General features: G+C 43.7%; 1 protein-coding gene across 2 annotated transcripts in view; it reads left to right on the top strand.

Moving 5' to 3' along the window:
- The window catches only part of LOC141073494 (unconventional myosin-XIX-like), a 28144-nt gene extending 9881 nt beyond the window's left edge, over positions 1-18263 (top strand). Inside the window, exons 2-3 of one of the 2 annotated variants that reach the window (XR_012226973.1) lie at positions 8394-8532; positions 11012-11627. Coding sequence is in view for 1 of the 2 variants with exons in the window: in XM_073560739.1 (XP_073416840.1) it covers positions 8394-8532; positions 17507-17691 (324 nt within the window). In the remaining variant the exon portion in view is untranslated. Of the gene's footprint in view, positions 1-8393; positions 8533-11011; positions 11628-17506 lie in introns of those variants that run through there. The other variant, XM_073560739.1, reaches the window with a different exon arrangement.
- The last annotated feature ends 667 nt before the right edge of the window (positions 18264-18930 follow it).

Genomic DNA, 18930 nt, shown 5'->3' with positions numbered 1-18930 from the left:
CTGAAGCGACGTCCTGAAGGGAGTAGTTGGAATGAGGAGTGTCCCGGGTGAGAGGGATCGGATGAAATTTTCAATGCGTGGGATCGAATACTCTTATCATAAAGATCCTGGATTTTAGGCAGGGGGGAACCTATAATTCTCTCTGCTGTTCTGAAAGTCCTTTGTAAGCGGAGTTTGTCATGCGCAGTGGCTCCACCATACCAGACTATCAGAGAGGAACAAATCACAGATCTGATGACAGCATTAAAGAATAAGATCAGCAGATTCTTAGACAAACCATATCTTTTCAGCTGACGCAGGAAGAACATCCTCTGTTGTGCTTTTCTTATAACAGCATCCACGTTTTTCCCCCATTTAAGATCATGAGAGATAACACCAAGGAATTTGGTCTCTGTGACCCTAAGAACCACTTCGTCATGGATGTAGATTGGAAGATCGCGCCACAATTGTGACACGAGACTATTGAAGATTAGGGGGCTTGATGTCCTTCATATGGGGGTCAGGGGTGGTAACAATAAAAAAAATTCTGTCACAAATGGAGGTCAAGTGGATTATCCAACTTGACACCATGACACCAATGGACTCAATGAATTCTTGAGCTTCGTTCCTTTTTTATCTGTCCCTCATTTATGGGCGTACGTACATATACAATCATGGCCAAAAGTTTTGAGAATGACACAAATATTATATTTTCACATGATCTGCTGGCCTCTGGTTTTTATGTGTGTTTGTCAGATGTTTTTATCACATACAGAAATATAATTGCAATCATATTATGAGTAACAAAAGGTTATATTGACAGTTAGAATGAGTTAATGCATCAAGTCAATATTTGCAGTGTTGACCCTTCTTCTTCAGGACCTCAGCAATTCTCCCTGGCATGCTCTCAATCAACTTCTGGATTAAATCCTGACTGATAGCAGTCCATTCTTGCAAAATCAATGCTTTTATTTTCTGAATTTGAAGGTTTTTGCTTGTCCACCCGTCTCTTGATTGACCACAAGTTCTCAATGGGATTAAGATCTGGGGAGTTTCCAGGCCATGGTCCCAAAATCTCTGTTTTGTTCCCTGAGCCATTTAGTTATCACCTTTGCTTTATGGCAAGGTGCTCCATCATGTTGAAAAAGGCATTGTTGATCGCCAAACTGCTCTTGGACGGTTGGGAGAAGTTGCTCTTGGAGGACATTCTGGTACCATTCTTTATTCATGGCTGTGTTTTTAGGCAAGACTGAGAGAGAACCCATTCCCTTGGCTGAGAAGCAACCCCACACATGAATGGTTTCAGGATGCTTGACAGTTGGCATGAGACAAGACTGGTGGTAGCGCTCACCTGGTCTTCTTCAAATAAGCCGTTTTCCAGATGTCCCAAACAATCGAAAAGGGGATTCATCAGAGAAAATGACTTTACCACAGTCCTCAGCAGTCCACTCCCTGTACCTCTTGCAGAATATCAGTCTGTCCATGATGTTTTTCCTGGAGAGAAGTGGCTTCTTTGCTGCCCTCCTTGAGACCAGGCCTTGCTCCAAGAGTCTCCGCCTCACAGTGCGTTCAGATGCACTCACACCTGCCTGCTGCCATTCCTGAGCAAGCTCTGCACTGCTGGTAGCCCGATCCCACAGCTGAAACACTTTTAAGAGACGGTCCTGGCGCTTGCTGGTCTTTCTTGGGTGCCCTGGAGCCTTTTTGGCAACAAGGGAACCTCTCTCCTTGAAGTTCTTGATGATGCGATAGATTGTTGACTGAGGTGCAATCTTTCTAGCTGCGATACTCTTCCCTGTTAGGCCATTTTTGTGCAGTGCAATGATGACTGCACGTGTTTCTTTAGAGATAACCATGGTTAACAGAAGAGAAACAATGATGCCAAGCACCATCCTCCTTTAAAGTGTCCAGTGGTGTCATTCTTACTTAATCATGACAGATTGATCTCCAGCCCTGTCCTCATCAACACCCACACCTGTGTTAATGGAGCAATCACTGAAACGATGTTAGCTGGTCCTTTTAAGGCAGGGCTGCAATGATGTTGAAATGTGTTTTGGGGGATAAAGTTCAGTTTCTAGGCAAATATTGACTTTGCAAGTAATTGCTGTTAAGCTGATCACTCTTTATAACATTCTGGAGTATATGCAAATTGCCATTAGAAAAAATGAAGCAGTAGACTTTGTAAAAATTAATATTTGGGTCATTCTCAAAACTTTTGGCCATGACTGTACACCATGATATTTGTGGTACAGTTCATTCTTTTATTGGGTCCTCAATGCATGGGTGCGTGCGCATATGCCCATACATGTATATGTACATATACATATGCATACGGGTGCGTATTTTTATACATGCATCCTTTATTGCATGTGGGCGTAAGGCTGTGTGCACACGATGCAGATTTGCAGCGGATCCGCAGCGGATTTTACCGCGCAGAAACGTTGCATATCCGCATTGTGATGTACAGTAGCCTTAAAATGAATGGAAAAAAAAAACCGCTGTGCAGACGCTGCGGATTTTTCCGCGCGGTTTTCCCGCGGTACAAAATCCGCAGCATGTTACTTCTTTTGTGCGGTTTTCCATCTCCCCTGTCACCAAATCCGCAGGGGGAAAACCGCAAGAAAACCGCATGAAAAATGGAAGAAATTCGCAGGAAAAATGCAGGTCATTTGACCTGCGGATTTCTTCCATTCTGCGCAGAAAAATTCGCAGGGCCAAAAAGTCTGTCTGCATTCAGCCTTAATAGGATTTTCTCCTCTTGCCTTTTTTCCTCCACACTTTCCATGAACACATCCCCTTCTCCCTGGCAGTGTTTTGTTTATAATTTTCACTTATTGTCTTTTCTGTCAATTATATTTTGCATCTAGTGACCTTGATACTGCGTCTCTTTTGGACCTTCGTCTGGCCTTATCTTCTGAACTTAACATCTTGAAGCCTTTACAGTTGCGGGAATTATTATATATTGCTATTATGATCTGTTTCTATGTGGAACGTATAAACTGTGTTCCAAATTATTATGCAAAAAGAGTTTAGGAGTGATAAGGTTAGAATTTTTTTGTTTGTCATTTAAACTCATTGATGGTGATGTGTGTCAGGGCTCTTTATATCACTGAAAGCAATTGCAGATACCTGTGCAAATTAGTTTGGCAGGTGTGTCCAAATAAAGGCAAGACTACTTAAGAAGGCTGTTCCAAATTATTAAGCAGCCTACATTTTTTGCCAAAATGGGAAAGAAAAAGGATGTGTCGGCTGCTGAGAAGCAACAGATTGTGGAGTATTTAGGTCAAGGCATGACTACAATCAACATTGCCAAGACACTTCATCGTGATCATCGCACAATCAAGAAGTATGTAGCCGATTCCCAGCACACACGTGTGCGTGCTGGTAAGGAAAAATTGAGGACTCTTTCCAACAGGCAATTGCGTCAGGTTAAAAGAGCAGCTGCAAAAATGCCTTGTCATAGCAGCAGACAAGTTTTTGAAGCTGCTGGTGCCTCCAACGTCCCCCCGAACAACAAGATGCAGGGTCTTTCAGAGGTTTGCAGCTGTGCGTAAGCCATCCTGTCGACCACCTCTATCCACTGCACACAAGCAGAAACGGCTCCAGTGGGCCAAACGATACATGAAGACTGACTTCCAAACTGTTTTGTTCACCGATGAGTGCCGTGCAACGCTCGATGGTCCAGATGGATGGAGTGGAGGATGGCTGGTTGATGGACACCCCATGCCAACGAGGAGGAGGTGGAGTAATGTTTTGGGCTAGAATCATGGGGAGATTGTCGGCCCCTTTAGGATCCCTGAAGGGGTAAAGATGAACTCCATAATCTATGTGGAGTTTCTAAAACAGCACTTCCTGCCATGGTTCAAGAGGAAGAACCGTGCTTTCTGCAGCAAGATCACTTTCATGCATGATAATGCACCGTCTCATGCTGCAAATAATACATCTGCATCTCTGGCTGCTATGGGCATAAAAGAGGACAAACTTAAGGTGTGGCCACCATCTTCCCCTGACCTCAACCCCATTGAGAACCTCTGGAGCATCATCAAAAGGAGTGTCTATGATGGCGGGAGGCAGTTCACATCTAAGCAACAGCTCTGGGAGGGTATTCTGTCCACATGCAAAACAATTGAAGCACAAACTTCACAATTGACCATTTTTTTTGTTTAAAATAAAAATAAAAAGGTTGAAATCTCTGCTGTGCATAATAATTTGGAACATGCATTTTGAGTGTTTCATACTTTTAAAAATATACTGTTTTCATAGGCAGTTTGTTTAAAAACATTGCAATTATACTAGAATAGTAGATGACTGGAAAATAACAATGACTGCAATTCATATAGGTAATTTAGAGAAAATATGAGGAAATATTTTTTGCATAATAATTTGGAACACAGTGCATACATATAGTTATTTTGTATTACTCTGTAACCGTGATCTTTATATAATTAACGCCTCTGCTGGCCCATATTATGGTTGCCAGCGATAACCCCATTTGTTTATTTATATATGCAAATTTGCTATGGCCGTGCGCGACGCTCTGCAGTGGTTTGAGTCCTGCTGACAGATGGGCGTCTTCATGCTCTGCGCGTGCGAGCTGGTTTCATGACCAGCACCTATGTGTGCAGCATGACGCCTCCTCTGCAAGGCAGGACCTGCCTACCTCAGGGCGCATGTGCCGACGGCACAACATTCTTTGGTTGATCCAGGTCACGTGACCGGGTTCACTGGGTTATTCAAAGGTCTTGTGGAGACCCACTCATCACTTCCTCTTGACAAAGCGGCTTTGCGTGCCGCAAAACGCGTCGGGGGCTTACTGCCAGGCTCCCCTCCTCCCTCTGCACTCTGGTAAGCTCCAACATCTCGGATAACCGCATGGGATAAGTACCAGTCCCATGTGCATGCTGCATCACTATTAGTCATACTGTGGATGCTCCCTCTCTTTGTGATCCTGTTTTGGGACATTGTAATTTCTCCATTTGGCCACTTGGCATTATATATTGATTGGGACATATGCATTCTGCGTACGCAGTCACATTTGTGGAGCCTAATATTACTTGGAGGTTTTTTTTCCATCTCGGTGGAGGGGTGGGATGTCCTGGGTGTGTTTCATCTGCATTTTGATTGTCACTTTTATCATGACTTTGTGCACGTTATATGATGTCTAATAAAATCAATTGATATTTTTGTACTTCGTTTGCTCCTTTTTTTTCTCTGGTTTTTCCTGTTTGTTGGAGTTGATGTAGCTCTTACCAGAGGTTGGCAAAATTATTATTTGCTCCCACCCTCTGGTATTCTAGCAGCCTGTATGGGATTTCTATTGTTGCAATCAATCTTGATATATAGAAAATCTAGAAAATAACATTAACTTTTCAGTTTTTGAATTTCCACAAAAATTTAAAATAACCAATAAATTTTGTTCAACTTCACAATTGTGTCACACTTGTTGTTAATTCTTCACTAAAAAGTTACATTTGGTATCTTTATGTTTGAAGCATGATATGTGGGAAAAGGTTGAAAAGTTCCAGGGGGCTGAATACTTTCGCAAGGCACTGTATATATGACATTGGAGTAATATCGAAAGAGTTATCCCTAGCATCCCCCCATACACTTTTTACAGAAATCTCCCTGACACCTATAAGACTATAACATTTTATAAAGAGCCTCATTTTGTTTGTAGTAGGGAAAGAAAAGTTTTAATCAGAGGTGATAAAGAAGGAGAGGGGATCAATCCGGGTGATACAGGGGGAGGTGGCGCAGTCAGGGTGATACAGGGGGAGGTGGTGCAGGCAGGAGTAATACAATGAGAGAGGGGCTCAGTCAGTGTGATACAGAGGGAGGTGGTGCAGTCAGGGTGATACAGAGGGAGGTGGTGCAGTCAGATTGATACAGGGAGAGGTGGTGCAGTCAGGGTGATACAGAGGGAGGTGGTGCAGTCAGTCAGGTGTAATACAGTGAGAGAGGGGCTCAGTCAGTGTGATACAGAGGGAGGTGGTGCAGTCAGATTGATACAGGGAGAGGTGGTGCAGTCAGGGTGATACAGAGGGAGGTGGTGCAGTCAGGGGGCATATTCTATGGGGCATAGTCTATGGAGCAGCATGTGGGGCATATTCTATGGGGCAGCATATGGGGGCATAGTCTAAGATGCTCCATAGATTATTCCCCCATAAGATGCTCCATAATATGCTTCATAGATTATGCCCCCATAAAATGCTCCAGAGATTATGCTCTCATATGATGCCCCATACAATATGACCCCATATGCTGCCCCATACAATATGACCCCATATGCTGCCCCGTAGACTATGCCCCCATATGTTGCCTCGTAGACTATGCCCCCATATGTTGCCCCGTAGACTATGCCCCATATGTTGCTCCGTAGACTATGCCCCATATGCTGCCCCATAGAATATACCCCCATATGCTGCCCCCATAAGATGCTCCATATATTAATGCCTCCATATGCTGCTGCAAAAAAAAGCCATTCTCACCTCTCCTGCTCAGGCCCCAACACCTGAGATATTCACCTGTCCGGGGTCCATCGCTGCTCACCGCTGTCTGCCGCTTCCTGTGTCAGTGACTGTTCAGCCAGCAGAGGGCGCGGTACGCACTAACCACGTCACCGCACCCCCTGCTGCCTAAACGTCACTGACACAGGACGCAGCAGACAGCGGTGAGCAGCGATGGACCCCGGACAGGTGAATATTGGATATACTTACCCCCTCTTGGCGCGGTCTCTGCAGCCCCGCTTCTCAGACTCCCACGGTCTCCGGCAGCTCTTCCTTCCTTCAGCGTTCACGTGGTACCACTCATTAAACTCATAAATATTCGCATATTCATGAGTTTAATGAGCGGTACCACGTGACCACTGATAGCAGGAAGGGAGAAGCGGGGGGGGCTGCAGAGACCGCGCCAGGGGCATCAGTATGATCTCTGACACCCTCGCTCCCCCTCCCCTGCCAACCCCCAGGTATATGACTTGTGTATAAGCCGAGAGGGGGGACTTTCAGCCCAAAAAAATGGGCTGAAAATCTCGGCTTATACATGAGTATATAAGGTACTCTACATAAAAGCATCACATACGGATTGCATTCGCATGACATTTGGAAGTCATTTGGATGCTAGGTGATAAAAAATGCATTGTTCTTGCATGCAAATCGCATGATACTCGTCCGAATTTTCAGGATCCACATCAGTCCAATTTTTTTTTTTTTTTTTTTTTTTTTTAAATCAGTGATGGGTATGAGCCCTCAAGTGCGGAGTCAAAGCTTTTCTGTACTATAAAAAGCACTTAAACACAGCTTCACATCTGCACTAAAATGCATCAAATAGGGGGAAAAGACATAAAAAATGCGTCAGAGAACTTTGTTGTGTTTTGGTGTGGACACAGCAGAAATACTGTGTTTTTTGCATATGTGTGAACACAGCTTTACAGACGCCAAAAAGCCAGATGTATAGTGACGCTACATAAAGATGAGAAAGTTCAGGCTGCACCAACTATGAATGAAGGAGCAAAAAAATAAATTAACATTTCCCAACTAGAGATGAGCAGGGCGCACAGATGACATTGCACCAGCCCAGACTATTCTAAAGCCACACCGGAAGGTAAGAGATTTGTGGCCTCCCGTCCAGGCACCACTGATCTGGATGCTGGACCTGAGTCCCATGAACCGATTGTCTCGTCTTTAGTCCCAACTGTCCCTGATACAGCGGACAGATCCGTATTTGGGTCTGCGCCCTGCAGTCTCTGGCATCTGCCGAATGTCCCTCGCTGCCACTACCCCGCTAACATCTCCTGCCAGGGAGAAAGAAATGGTAAATGGGCGTGCATGGCGGTGTGACCATGGGCATAGCCAATATTCGCCGCGGCGCAATATGAAGAATTTTTCCCTCTTTCTGATCCTTGAAGGTTGGGAGGTATGCCTGCAGGAAGTCTGGCATAGTCAAACACACCTGTCTGGTTCAAGCTGTTGCTTTGTACACCCCTTCCTTGTCTTCCTGATTGTATGAATATAGTTTTACCATGGGTAATCAAGACAGTCCATGGAGAGCTGGTTTCCAGTACAATAAGAGTAAAAGGATTTTAAAGTTCAAGTAACTACTGTACTGTAAACCACCAATAAAAATAAAAAAAGATTATCAGGTAACTGCTTCCCATATGCTGTGGAATGTCAAGAGAGTCACTTTAAAGGGGTTATCTGGGACTTTCGGGTTTTCTTTTCATATGGGTTAGCTATCTGCCTGTTCTGCCAAACGCGAATTTCTCCTGGCTTGGTCAGCAATCCTCCTGCTTCCTTTAACTTCACGCCAGCAGAACTGCTTTTCGGTCTGGTCTGTCGATAGGGCGTCACTACTATGGTTACAGCATATATACTCTGAACAAGAACGATATTTCATTTTTCCTCTTTATTTTTCAGTTTAATGGATCTAAGAGAAAACATTCTGTTAATTTTGAGAAGTCACTTGTTGAAGAGGTGAAGGCGCTGTTAACTGATGAAGAAGGTCTTCATTTGTATGATGATCTGACCAAAGTAAACCCTGTGACTCCTGAAATTGGTAAAGTGACCATTTATTTTATCTAGTTAAGCTTTAAACAATGTCATGCTTTTAAACTACAATATGTGTGCTGTGATAGAAAATAGTGTGAAGATGCTGATGTCACGTGGTTAAGACACACATTTTGGAAGAAAATTAGATTTCTAGTTAAAAGAATTGTTGATTAATTTTCTAGCTTTAAGGGTACGTGCCCACCATCAGGAATAGTAGTGTTTTGCCTGCAACGCACTTGCACTGCGTTTAAAATGCTGCGTTCTACGTTGCAAGCACACTGGATGGAATATATGGAAATCCAGTGCCCACTGTGTTGCTATTTAATGCTGCATAAACTCACCCGCAGTGCGGGCTTACACGCCGTAGCATGTCAGTCTCTGTTGCGGAGATGCTATTTCCACAATCAAATGTATTGGATGCGGTGAATTTGCACGGTTCATTGAACACATACAGATTTACCTGCGTGATTAGAACGCAGCGAAAATACGCTGCTTCCAAAGCGCTATTTCCTGATCGTGGGAACGCAGCCTAATTCGTGCTTTTATGTTAAAACTCCAGTTCCACATACAGTGGGTACGAAAAGTATTCAGACCCCTTTCAATTTTTCACTCTTTGTTTCATTGCAGTCATTTGGTAAATTCAAAATAGTTCATTTTTTTTCTCATTAATGTACACTCTGCACCCCATGTAGACTGAAAAAAACAGAAGTGTAGAAATTTTTGCAAATTCATTAAAAAATAATAACTGAAATATCACATGGTCATAAGTATTCAGACCAGAGGCATAGCTAGGATTTTGGTTGGGGGTGAAACTTCGGAGTGAGTCCCTAAACAAGTAACCTTGATTACAACCGGGTGACAGACCTCAAGGCCGGAGTCACACTAGCGAAAAATACGGACGAGTGCTATGCGATAAAAAAAAAATAGCACTCGTCCCAATGTTAATTTGGGTCAGCTTGCATAATCCGTTTTTTTTCTTGCACGTTTTATATGTGTGAGAGAAATCGCAGCATGCTGGGATTGTCAGCGTTTCTCGGCCGAGACTCGCCAATGCAAGTCTGTGGGTGCGAGAAAAAAATGGATTACACACGGACCATACGCGTGACTTGCTAAAAATACGCACCGGTGTCCTTTAGAAAAGCCGGCAATTCAGGTCCCTATACTGTTAAATCACTCTGACAGGTTAATAAAGAATAGAATCCACCAGAGAGGGAAATCCAGTGACTGAGAGCAGATATGAATAGCCTAGGAAGGGACCATGGTTATTGCCCCCCCCAGCTGCAAACATCTGCCCCCAGCCACCCCAGAAAAGGCGCATCTGTATGATGCGCCTTTCCTGGCACTTAGCCTTTCTATTCCCACTGCCTTTAGTGGTGACATATGGGTTAAAATGTCATCTTGCAATTGAAAAGTGACATTAAGCCGGGTTAATAATGGAGAGGTATCAGTAAGACACCTCTCCATTATTAATCCAACAGTATTAAAGGGTTAAATACGCACATACATTAGAAAGTATTTTAATGAAATATTGACACAGTTTTTGACCACATTTATTACACTGCCAATCCAACTGAAGCCATCGTTCTGTAAAAAAAAAAAAAAATTAAAAGCAACAATATCCATACCTCTCCGCCGTTCAGTCATGTCCCCCGCTGCAATCCATCTGAAGGGGTTAAATAGTTTACAACCAGGAGCGGTGCTAATGCTACCAGCCCAGCTGTAAACCATGGAGAAATGAAGGAAAACCTGTCTGCGCAGGCACCCCAGCTGACCGGAGATGAACTGATTAGTGTGGGAAAGTGTCTGAACATTGTGCCATGCTCCTGAGTTCACCTCAGGTCAGGCGGGGCCTCTGCACAGCCTGCGTATCTACGTTAATGATGAAGATAATATTAAAATAATTGCACAAACAATAGCAGATAATCATTTTCTCTGCTATTGTTTACGCAATTATGCAATTTTTTTTTAACTATGTCATTGACATCACTGCTTTTGAACCATGTCACTGAAGTTACTGTGGTTGTTGTTATTATTATCATTAATATCATTATTTCTATCACTGGAACTGTTGGTGATGCATTTGTCCCCATTAATTAAGATCAGTGTTACTGTTCATTATTAGTGATGAGCGAGTATACTCATTGCTCGGGTATCCTCTGAGTATTTTGGTGCACTCAGAGATTGTTTTCGTTGTCTTTTCTGCATGATTTGCGACTTGTAGACAGGCTGAATGCATGTGGGAATTCCCTAACAGGCATTCCTCACATGTATCCAAGCTGTCTAGCAGTCGCAAATCAGATGAGAGGACGAAAATGAAATCTCCGAGCAAGCCAAAATACTCGGAGGACACCAGAGCATGCTCGGAAAACCCCGAGCACTATTCATTATCCTTTTCTTGTGACTATGATTCATCTCTTTGGTTAACATGTATAAATTGTCGCATGCCCACTCTGATTTTAATTTTGTGTGTATATATTCCTATACAGATTCAGCTTGAAAAAGGCATGTCTATGCTGAAATGTTGCAGAAGTACAGTACATCTGTTTTTCTTTAGGGTCATTTTTGATTTTCCTGATTCTTTTTTTGTGTGGTGGTGGTTTTTGCCTCATCTTTTCATATTGAATAATAAAGCTATCATTTGAGTGCCAAAGTTTGTTATTTTGTTACTACTTGGTTCTTCGGAGCACCGTATCTTATTTACAGTGAGCACCCCCTATATTCCTTAGCAATTACAGCACAGTTACTGATTAGTGACTTACAGCTGATGTTCTGATGAAATCTTTCACTTTTCCCGTCTTTTCCATCTGGCCCAGACCGACAATGACAACTTCTTCCAGCCAGGACTCAGCTGCAGAGATTACAACACAGATACATTTCACGTCTCATGTTTTCAGCACTGTCCCAATCTATTCCCAACCTGCATAAACTCCTTATCCTGCTGATACTCCAATACTGAGCCGCTGATGCCTTATGTGTCCCTATTACTGCACCTGCTGTGTGGTTCTCTGTGCCCTCTAAATTCTAAAGCAACCCTCTAGAATATAGTAATGCCGGGTGCAAGTGCCCCAGAAAACAGTGCCCACATTTTGTCCCCTAGAAAGTAATAATGCCCTGTGTGACCCTAAGGCCGGTTTCACACTAGCGCATTTTCAGCGCGCGCACGGCCGGGGGTAGCTCCGCCCCCGAGCCGGCTCTCTGCCCGGCGTGCCCGCCCCTTCCCTGTAGCGCCGCCTCCTAGCGGACAGCGGCGCCTGCGATCGGCGCACCCTATCTTTAGCATAGGGTGCGCCGATCGTGCGCAGGCCGTGCGCTAGTTGCGCTTTGACCTGCGCTGCGCACTTTTGACGGTGCGCCGTGCGCGCCAAAATCCGAAAAGTTTGATTTTGGCGCGCACGGCGCACCGTCAAAAGTGCGCAGCGCAGGTCAAAGCGCAACTAGCGCACGGCCTGCGCACGATCGGCGCACCCTATGCTAAAGATAGGGTGCGCCGATCGCAGGCGCCGCTGTCCGCTAGGAGGCGGCGCTACAAGGAAGGGGCGGGCACGCCGGGCAGAGAGCCGGATCGGGGGCGGAGCTACCCCCGGCCGTGCGCGCGTTGAAAATGCGCTAGTGTGAAACCGGCCTTAGACAGTCACAATAACCCGAGATCCTCTCTTACAATAAGTGCCTACTTTACATTTAATAATGTCCCGAATCTACCCCCTGTACAGCGCCCCTATACACAGTATGATACCGCCTCACTGTATATATACTGACCCCTTAGTATCCCCCAAACTGTTTGATAGCTCCAACACTGAAGATGGCCCCATCACTGTAATCTCCACACTGTATGATGGCCCCCTAAATAGCCTCCATATAGTATAATGCACAAGATAGTCCTCAATATAGTGTAATGCATTCCCCATAGGCCTCCATATAGTATAATGCACCTGATAGTCCTCATTATCGCATAATGCACTTCTCATAGGTAGACTGTAATAGAATGCAGCCTCCCATAGGCAGACTCTGTTATATAATGCAGCCCCCCATAGGCAGACTAATAAAATGCAGCCCCCCATAGGCAGACAATAATAGAATGCAGCCCCCCATAGGCAGACTGTGTTATATAATGCACCCCCCCATAGGCAGACTAATAAAAATGCATGCCCCATAGGTAGACTCTACTAGAATGCAGCCCCCCATAAGCAGGCAATAATAGAATGCAGCCCTGCATAGGCAGACAATAGAATGCAGCCCACCATAGTCAGACTGTATAGTATAATTCAGCCCAATAAATCCATAAATTCAATACTCCCCTTTCTTCCTGGTTCCTCCGCTGCTCTGAGTGCCCACACATCTCCGGACCGCAGGCACCAAGTAGCTAGTGACATCATCGCGACCCCCTGTCAGTGTCGGCGTTGGTGACGTCAGTCGCTGACAGGGGGAGAATAGAGGAGGGAGCATGACGCTCCATCTCTCATCAGTGCGGTCAGCTGTATTGGCATCCAGCCGATACAGCTGAACATGTGAACATGGGTGGAGGGGGGCCATTACTGGCATCGGGGGCCCCCAAACCTGCACAGGGGCCCCATAGCTGTCAGGTGGCAGTGCAGAGAAATAGATTCTCCCTGCTCTGCTGCAGAATGTAACTATCGACATGCTGTGCACGACTATACAGTTACAGTAGCGTAGCTCCGGGTGGGCCCCCTCAGAGCACCGAGCCCAGGGCGACCGCCCCCTCTGCCCCCCCAGTAGCTACGCTACTGATTCAGACCCTTTGCTCAGTATTGAGTAGAAGCACCCTTTTGAGCTAGTACAGCCATGAGTCGTCTTGGGATTGATGCAACAAATTTTTCTCACCTGGATTTGGGGATCCTCTGCCATTCTTCCTTGCAGATCCTCTCCAGTTCCATCAGGTTGGATGGTGAACGTTGGTGGATAGTCATTTTTAGGTCTCTCCAGAGATGCTCAAATGGATTTAGGTCAGGGCTCTGGCTGGGCCAGTCAAGAATGGTCACAGAGTTGTTCTGAAGCCACTCCTTTGTTATTTTAGCTGTGTACTTAGGGTCATTGTCTTGTCGAAAGGTGAACCTTCTGCCAAGTCTGAAGTCCAGAGCAGTCTGGAAGAGGTTTTCTTCCAGGATATGTCTGTACTTGGCCGCATTCATGTTTCCTTCAATTGCAGCCAGTCGTCCTGTCCTGAAAAACACCCCATAGCATGATGCTGCCACCACCATGTTTCACTGTTGGGATTGTATTGGGCAGGTGATGAGCAGTGCCTGGTTTTCTCCACACATACCGCTTAGAATTATCACCAAAAAGTTCTATCTTCTTCTCATCAGACCAGAGAATCTTATTTCTCATAGTCTGGGAGTCCTTCATGTGTGTTTTTAGCAAACTCTATGCAGGCTTTCATATGTCTTGCAATGAGGAGAGGCTTCTGTCAGGTCACTCTGCCATAAAGTCCCGACTGGTGGAGGGCTGCAGGGATAGTTGACTTTGTGGAACTTTCACCTATCTCCCTACTGCATCTGTGGAGCTCAGCCACAGTGATCTTGGGGTTTTTCTTTACCTCTCTCACCAAGGCTCTTCTTTCACATTTGCTCAGTTTGCTGGACAGCAAGGTCTAAGAAGACTTCTGGTGGTCCCAAACTTCTTCCATTTAAGGATTATGGAGGCCACTGTGCTCTTAGAAACCTTGAGTACTGCAGAAATTCTTTTGTAACCTTGGCCAGATCTGTGCCTTACCACAATTATGTCTCTGAGCTCCTTGGCCAGTTCCTTTTGACCTCATGATTCTCATTTGGTCTGACATGCACTCTGAGCTGTGAGGTCGTATGTAGACGGTGTGTGCCTTTCCAAATCAAGTCCTATCAGTTTAATTAAACATAGCTGGACTCAATGAAGGAGTAGAACCATCTCAAGGAGAATAGCAAGGAAATGGACAGCATGTGACTTAAATATGAGTGTCTGAGCAAAGTGTCTGAATACTTATGACATGTGATATTTCAGTTTTTCTTTTTTAATACATTTGCAAAAATTTCTACATTTCTGTTTCTTTCAGTCTAGAAGGGGTACGGAGTGTACATTAATGAGGAAAAAAATTAACTTTTTTGAATTTACCAAATGACTGCAATGAAACAAAGAGTGAAAAATGTAGTGGGGTCTGAATACTTTCTGTACCCGCTGTATATGTTCAATCAATGATTTTCTAAGGATAGAAAGCCTCCTATGCTAAATGGCGTACAGTAGATCTGCATCTCACGTTATTGGTTTATGCTAAAAAAAAAAGTAAAAATTACTGTCACAATGATACTCTATCAGTCATGTATATTTAATTTAAATAGATGCATTTAAGATACTTTTTTTTTTTTTTTTTTTTTTTGAGTATGGAGGCTTGCCATCTCCTACACGATAGAAGCTATCATCATTTTGAGTTGTAAAACGATGAAATTTTTGTTCTCATGGAAGATAAACCAATGCTAGAGGGCTCTAGCGCGGCTTTTTGTCCCCTCACAATTGTCTAGGCTAATGGGCACCTAAAGTTGAGGCCAATTGCATGGTGCAGAGTTATAATTCAGCTAATAATTGCAGACCTCTATGTTTTCATAAATGCTTATAAAGCATTGAAGGGTTATTCCCATCTTTACAAATGGGTATAGTCGGATAGTGATCGTAAATACTAGTAGTTTTTCAATTTCTGCCTTCTAAAATATTCGGCCATTGAGATTTTAATGCCTGTCTTTTCTTTTGTTTACTGCTGATTGCCTTGGAGACCGACCACCACTGCTATACATGCAGAACATGCGCAGTGCTTTGCAGGTCCTTTATATCCAGCTTGTGATCACGATTTTGAATCTGGTCAAGATCACCGGAACGCACTCAGACCTCCTGATTCCGGCCAGCAGTACGCTTGCTTGGTAGACAGCAGTGGTGATCCATCACCTAGTCAACAAACTGTAAACAAAGTGTTACATATCTCATGAATGGCTGCAAATTTGAAGCAGAAATTTGGGAGAGTACTTGTTTTTACAAGCACTGTCTAACAATATCCATTGGGAAGATGGGAATAACGGTTTAAGCTCTTCAAGGCTGTTTATTGCTGTACAAAAGATAACACATGGAACACCTTTGTTGACGAGAATCTTTAGCCAGTTTTTTGCCACCTCATCTGAGTGTAGCATAATGTAGGGCAGAGACCCAGATTCCATTGATGTATTACTTACTGGTCTGCTTGCTGTAGTATACCACTAGAGCATTAGTAAACCTTCTGCTTTGTAGTCCCCCCAATTCATGAGCTCTATATAACTGCACCCCCACCGATTTTACATTGTGAATAGTGAGAAAGCAGCTTGCATAATTTGTATCTGATATTCAGATCACACTCGGCAATGCAAGTCAGTGAGTTCGTGGAAAAAAAAAATAGGACTGTTCTCTGATGATTTACAAGGACTGACAGAATGAAGATGAGTATTTTTTTTCTATCTTCTCCTCATCCAAAAAAAAGCTGATCACAGTATGATTAGTAAGCATAATACCCAAGCCCATTTTCCTCATACAAGGAGTGGGCAACACTTCATATACTGATATATCTTATAGATCTTGTCACAATTGTGCAACATATAGATCATGAGTGTCACAAAAACTAGAGTAAAATCCAAAATACTTCAAGATATAAAATATGACAGACATGACAAGTATAAAAGGGGTTGCCTCAAACCAGATAACACAAACCGGGAGAACGGCTGCAGCAGTAGGGTATTAGTTGTATATACAATTAGCCATATTTGGCATTAAAAAAATGTTTCATGCACATATATCCAAATTGCGTGGACACAGTGGCATGCAGTCTCCCCTCCCCCAGGAAGAATCATGAGTGAAATGCGCGTCGGGGTGCGGGGAGACTGCGTGCCACTCGGTGTCCACACTATTAGCAGCACGGATTCAGGTAATATGTACCTTGCCTTATTGTTCATCTTGTACTGTTTAATATGATATGTGTCTATTCAAGACACACCACTTTGGCGAGCTGGATGCTATGGTCTCTATGAGAACAGGGATGCAATATACTCGTATATAAGCTGCAGTCTCTAATGTGCAACTGGGCACATGAATTTAACAGTCCGTTTGGCAAAAACAGTTGTGGTCTTTAATTATAGCAAGAAATATACTTCTGCACTAGCACTTTAGCAATCTTTGGAACCATTTGCTGAAGTCTGGGCATTTCTACACACTATAATATTTGCCTTTAATACAGTTACTGGTACACAGGACCAAAGAATAAGATTCCTTTAGCGTGACAGGGAAAGGTTATGCTCCCTTTCTCACCAATGTGTGTAATATTATTCAGACTTCTTGTAAATGTGGAATTATCCTTAATATAAATTTATCGGTGCAATTTGGATATACAATATGTGCATGAAAATTATTTTTGAATGCCAAATATGGCTAATTGTATATACAACTAATATCCTACTGCTGCAGCCGTTCTCCCCGTCTATGTTGTTTGTTTTGAGGCACCCCTTTTATATTTGTCACATCTGTCATGTTTTAGATCTTGAAATAAAGTATTTTGGATTTTACTTTACGTTTATGTGACATTGTTGATCTATATGTTGCATAATTGTGACATGATCTATATGATACACATCGCAGTATGATTAGCATAATCGGCACCATTCTCTTGGATGAGAGACAATACGATGGTGTAACCCTAGCATACAAATGTATGCAACCATTTCATGATAAATAATAGATGGCTATATACAGTAATAAATGTATCAATACCAGGTCACAGGGTTCTGAGACTAGTCTCCAGCTGTGGGTGAAATAAAGGCATCATCACAATCTGAGTACATGCCAAAAGATTTATGGTGATGACCAGAATTGTGTGTGCCCACTCCTATACACACTTTGATACCTTTTGTCAAGAGATTCATTTGTATTGCATGTGTTAGTCATACCTTTTCCGCTCTTTAGATGAATTTTCGCTTTTATTACAGTTTTGAAATGTCTTCAATCAAGATATACAGCAGATGTGTTCTATACAAATGCTGGATGCACTGTGGTTGCAGTTAATCCTTTTCAGCCAGTTGATAAATTATATAGTGTTGAGATTATGAAAGAGTATCACACAGCAAGTCACCCTCAGGTAATGGGAAAATTCACGAAAGGGAACCTGGCCTAGAACAAATATTGTTTATTCACTTGTAAAATCTCTTACTCATAGCCTCCATTGGGAACGCAGAAATCATGGGATAGGCTGCTGCCACCCGGAGGTTAACACTTATCATTATATCATAAATGAAAATGGTCACCACCTCAGCAGACTACGCATCGCCTACTAGCATCAGGCCTCCTCAGTTTAGTGAGAAAGCAGTAGGAGAAGCAAAAAAGTATTAAAGGGGTTGGCCATACCTCTCAACTTTTGAAGAAGGGTAAGAGGGTCAAATTTTAGGCCATGCCCCAACCACACCCATTTCACAACTAGCCACACCCATGCCCAAAACACACCCATTTAGCACTGCTGATCACACTGACTGGTACTGCGGGCACAGTGGCTGGTACTGTGGGCACACTGACTGGTACTGAGGAAAAGAAAGAACAGAGAGAAAAAAGAAAACGGAGAGAGAGAGGAAAGAAATAAAGAACAGCGAGAGATGGGAAAGAAAGATGGAACAGAGAGAGAGAGAACAGAGAGAGAGAACAGAGAGAGAGAGAACAGAGAGAGAGAGAACAGAGAGAGAGAGAACAGAGAGAGAGAGAGAGAACAGAGAGAGAGAGAACAGAGAGAGAGAGAGAGAAACGAGAGAGAGAGAGAGAACAGAGAGAGAGAGAGAGAACAGAGAGAGAGAGAGAGAACAGAGAGAGAGAGAGAACAGAGAGAGAGAGAGAGAACAGAGAGAGAGAGAGAACAGAGAGAGAGAGAGAGAACAGAGAGAGAGAGAGAGAACAGAGAGAGAGAGAGAGAACAGAGAGAGAGAGAGAGAACAGAGAGAGAGAGAACAGAGAGAGAGAGAGAGAGAGAACAGAGAGAGAGAGAGAGAGAGAACAGAGAGAGAGAGAGAGAACAGAGAGAGAGAGAGAGAACAGAGAGAGAGAGAGAGAACAGAGAGAGAGAGAGAGAACAGAGAGAGAGAGAACAGAGAGAGAGAACAGAGAGAGAGAACAGAGAGAGAGAGAGAACAGAGAGAGAGAGAGAGAACAGAGAGAGAACAGAGAGAGAACAGAGAGAGAGAACAGAGAGAGAGAGAGAGAACAGAGAGAGAGAGAGAGAACAGAGAGAGAGAACAGAGAGAGAGAACAGAGAGAGAGAACAGAGAGAGAGAACAGACAGAGAGAGAGAGAGAACAGAGAGAGAGAGAGAACAGAGAGAGAGAGAGAACAGAGAGAGAGAACAGAGAGAGAGAGAACAGAGAGAGAGAAC

Source organism: Dendrobates tinctorius, unplaced genomic scaffold (genome assembly GCF_039654945.1).
Source record: "Dendrobates tinctorius isolate UK_male_01 unplaced genomic scaffold, ASM3965494v1 ptg000304l, whole genome shotgun sequence".
NCBI classification, from domain to species: Eukaryota; Metazoa; Chordata; class Amphibia; order Anura; family Dendrobatidae; genus Dendrobates; species Dendrobates tinctorius.
Note: the sequence above shows the minus strand (reverse complement) of the source record. Positions and strands in the feature narration are given on the sequence as shown.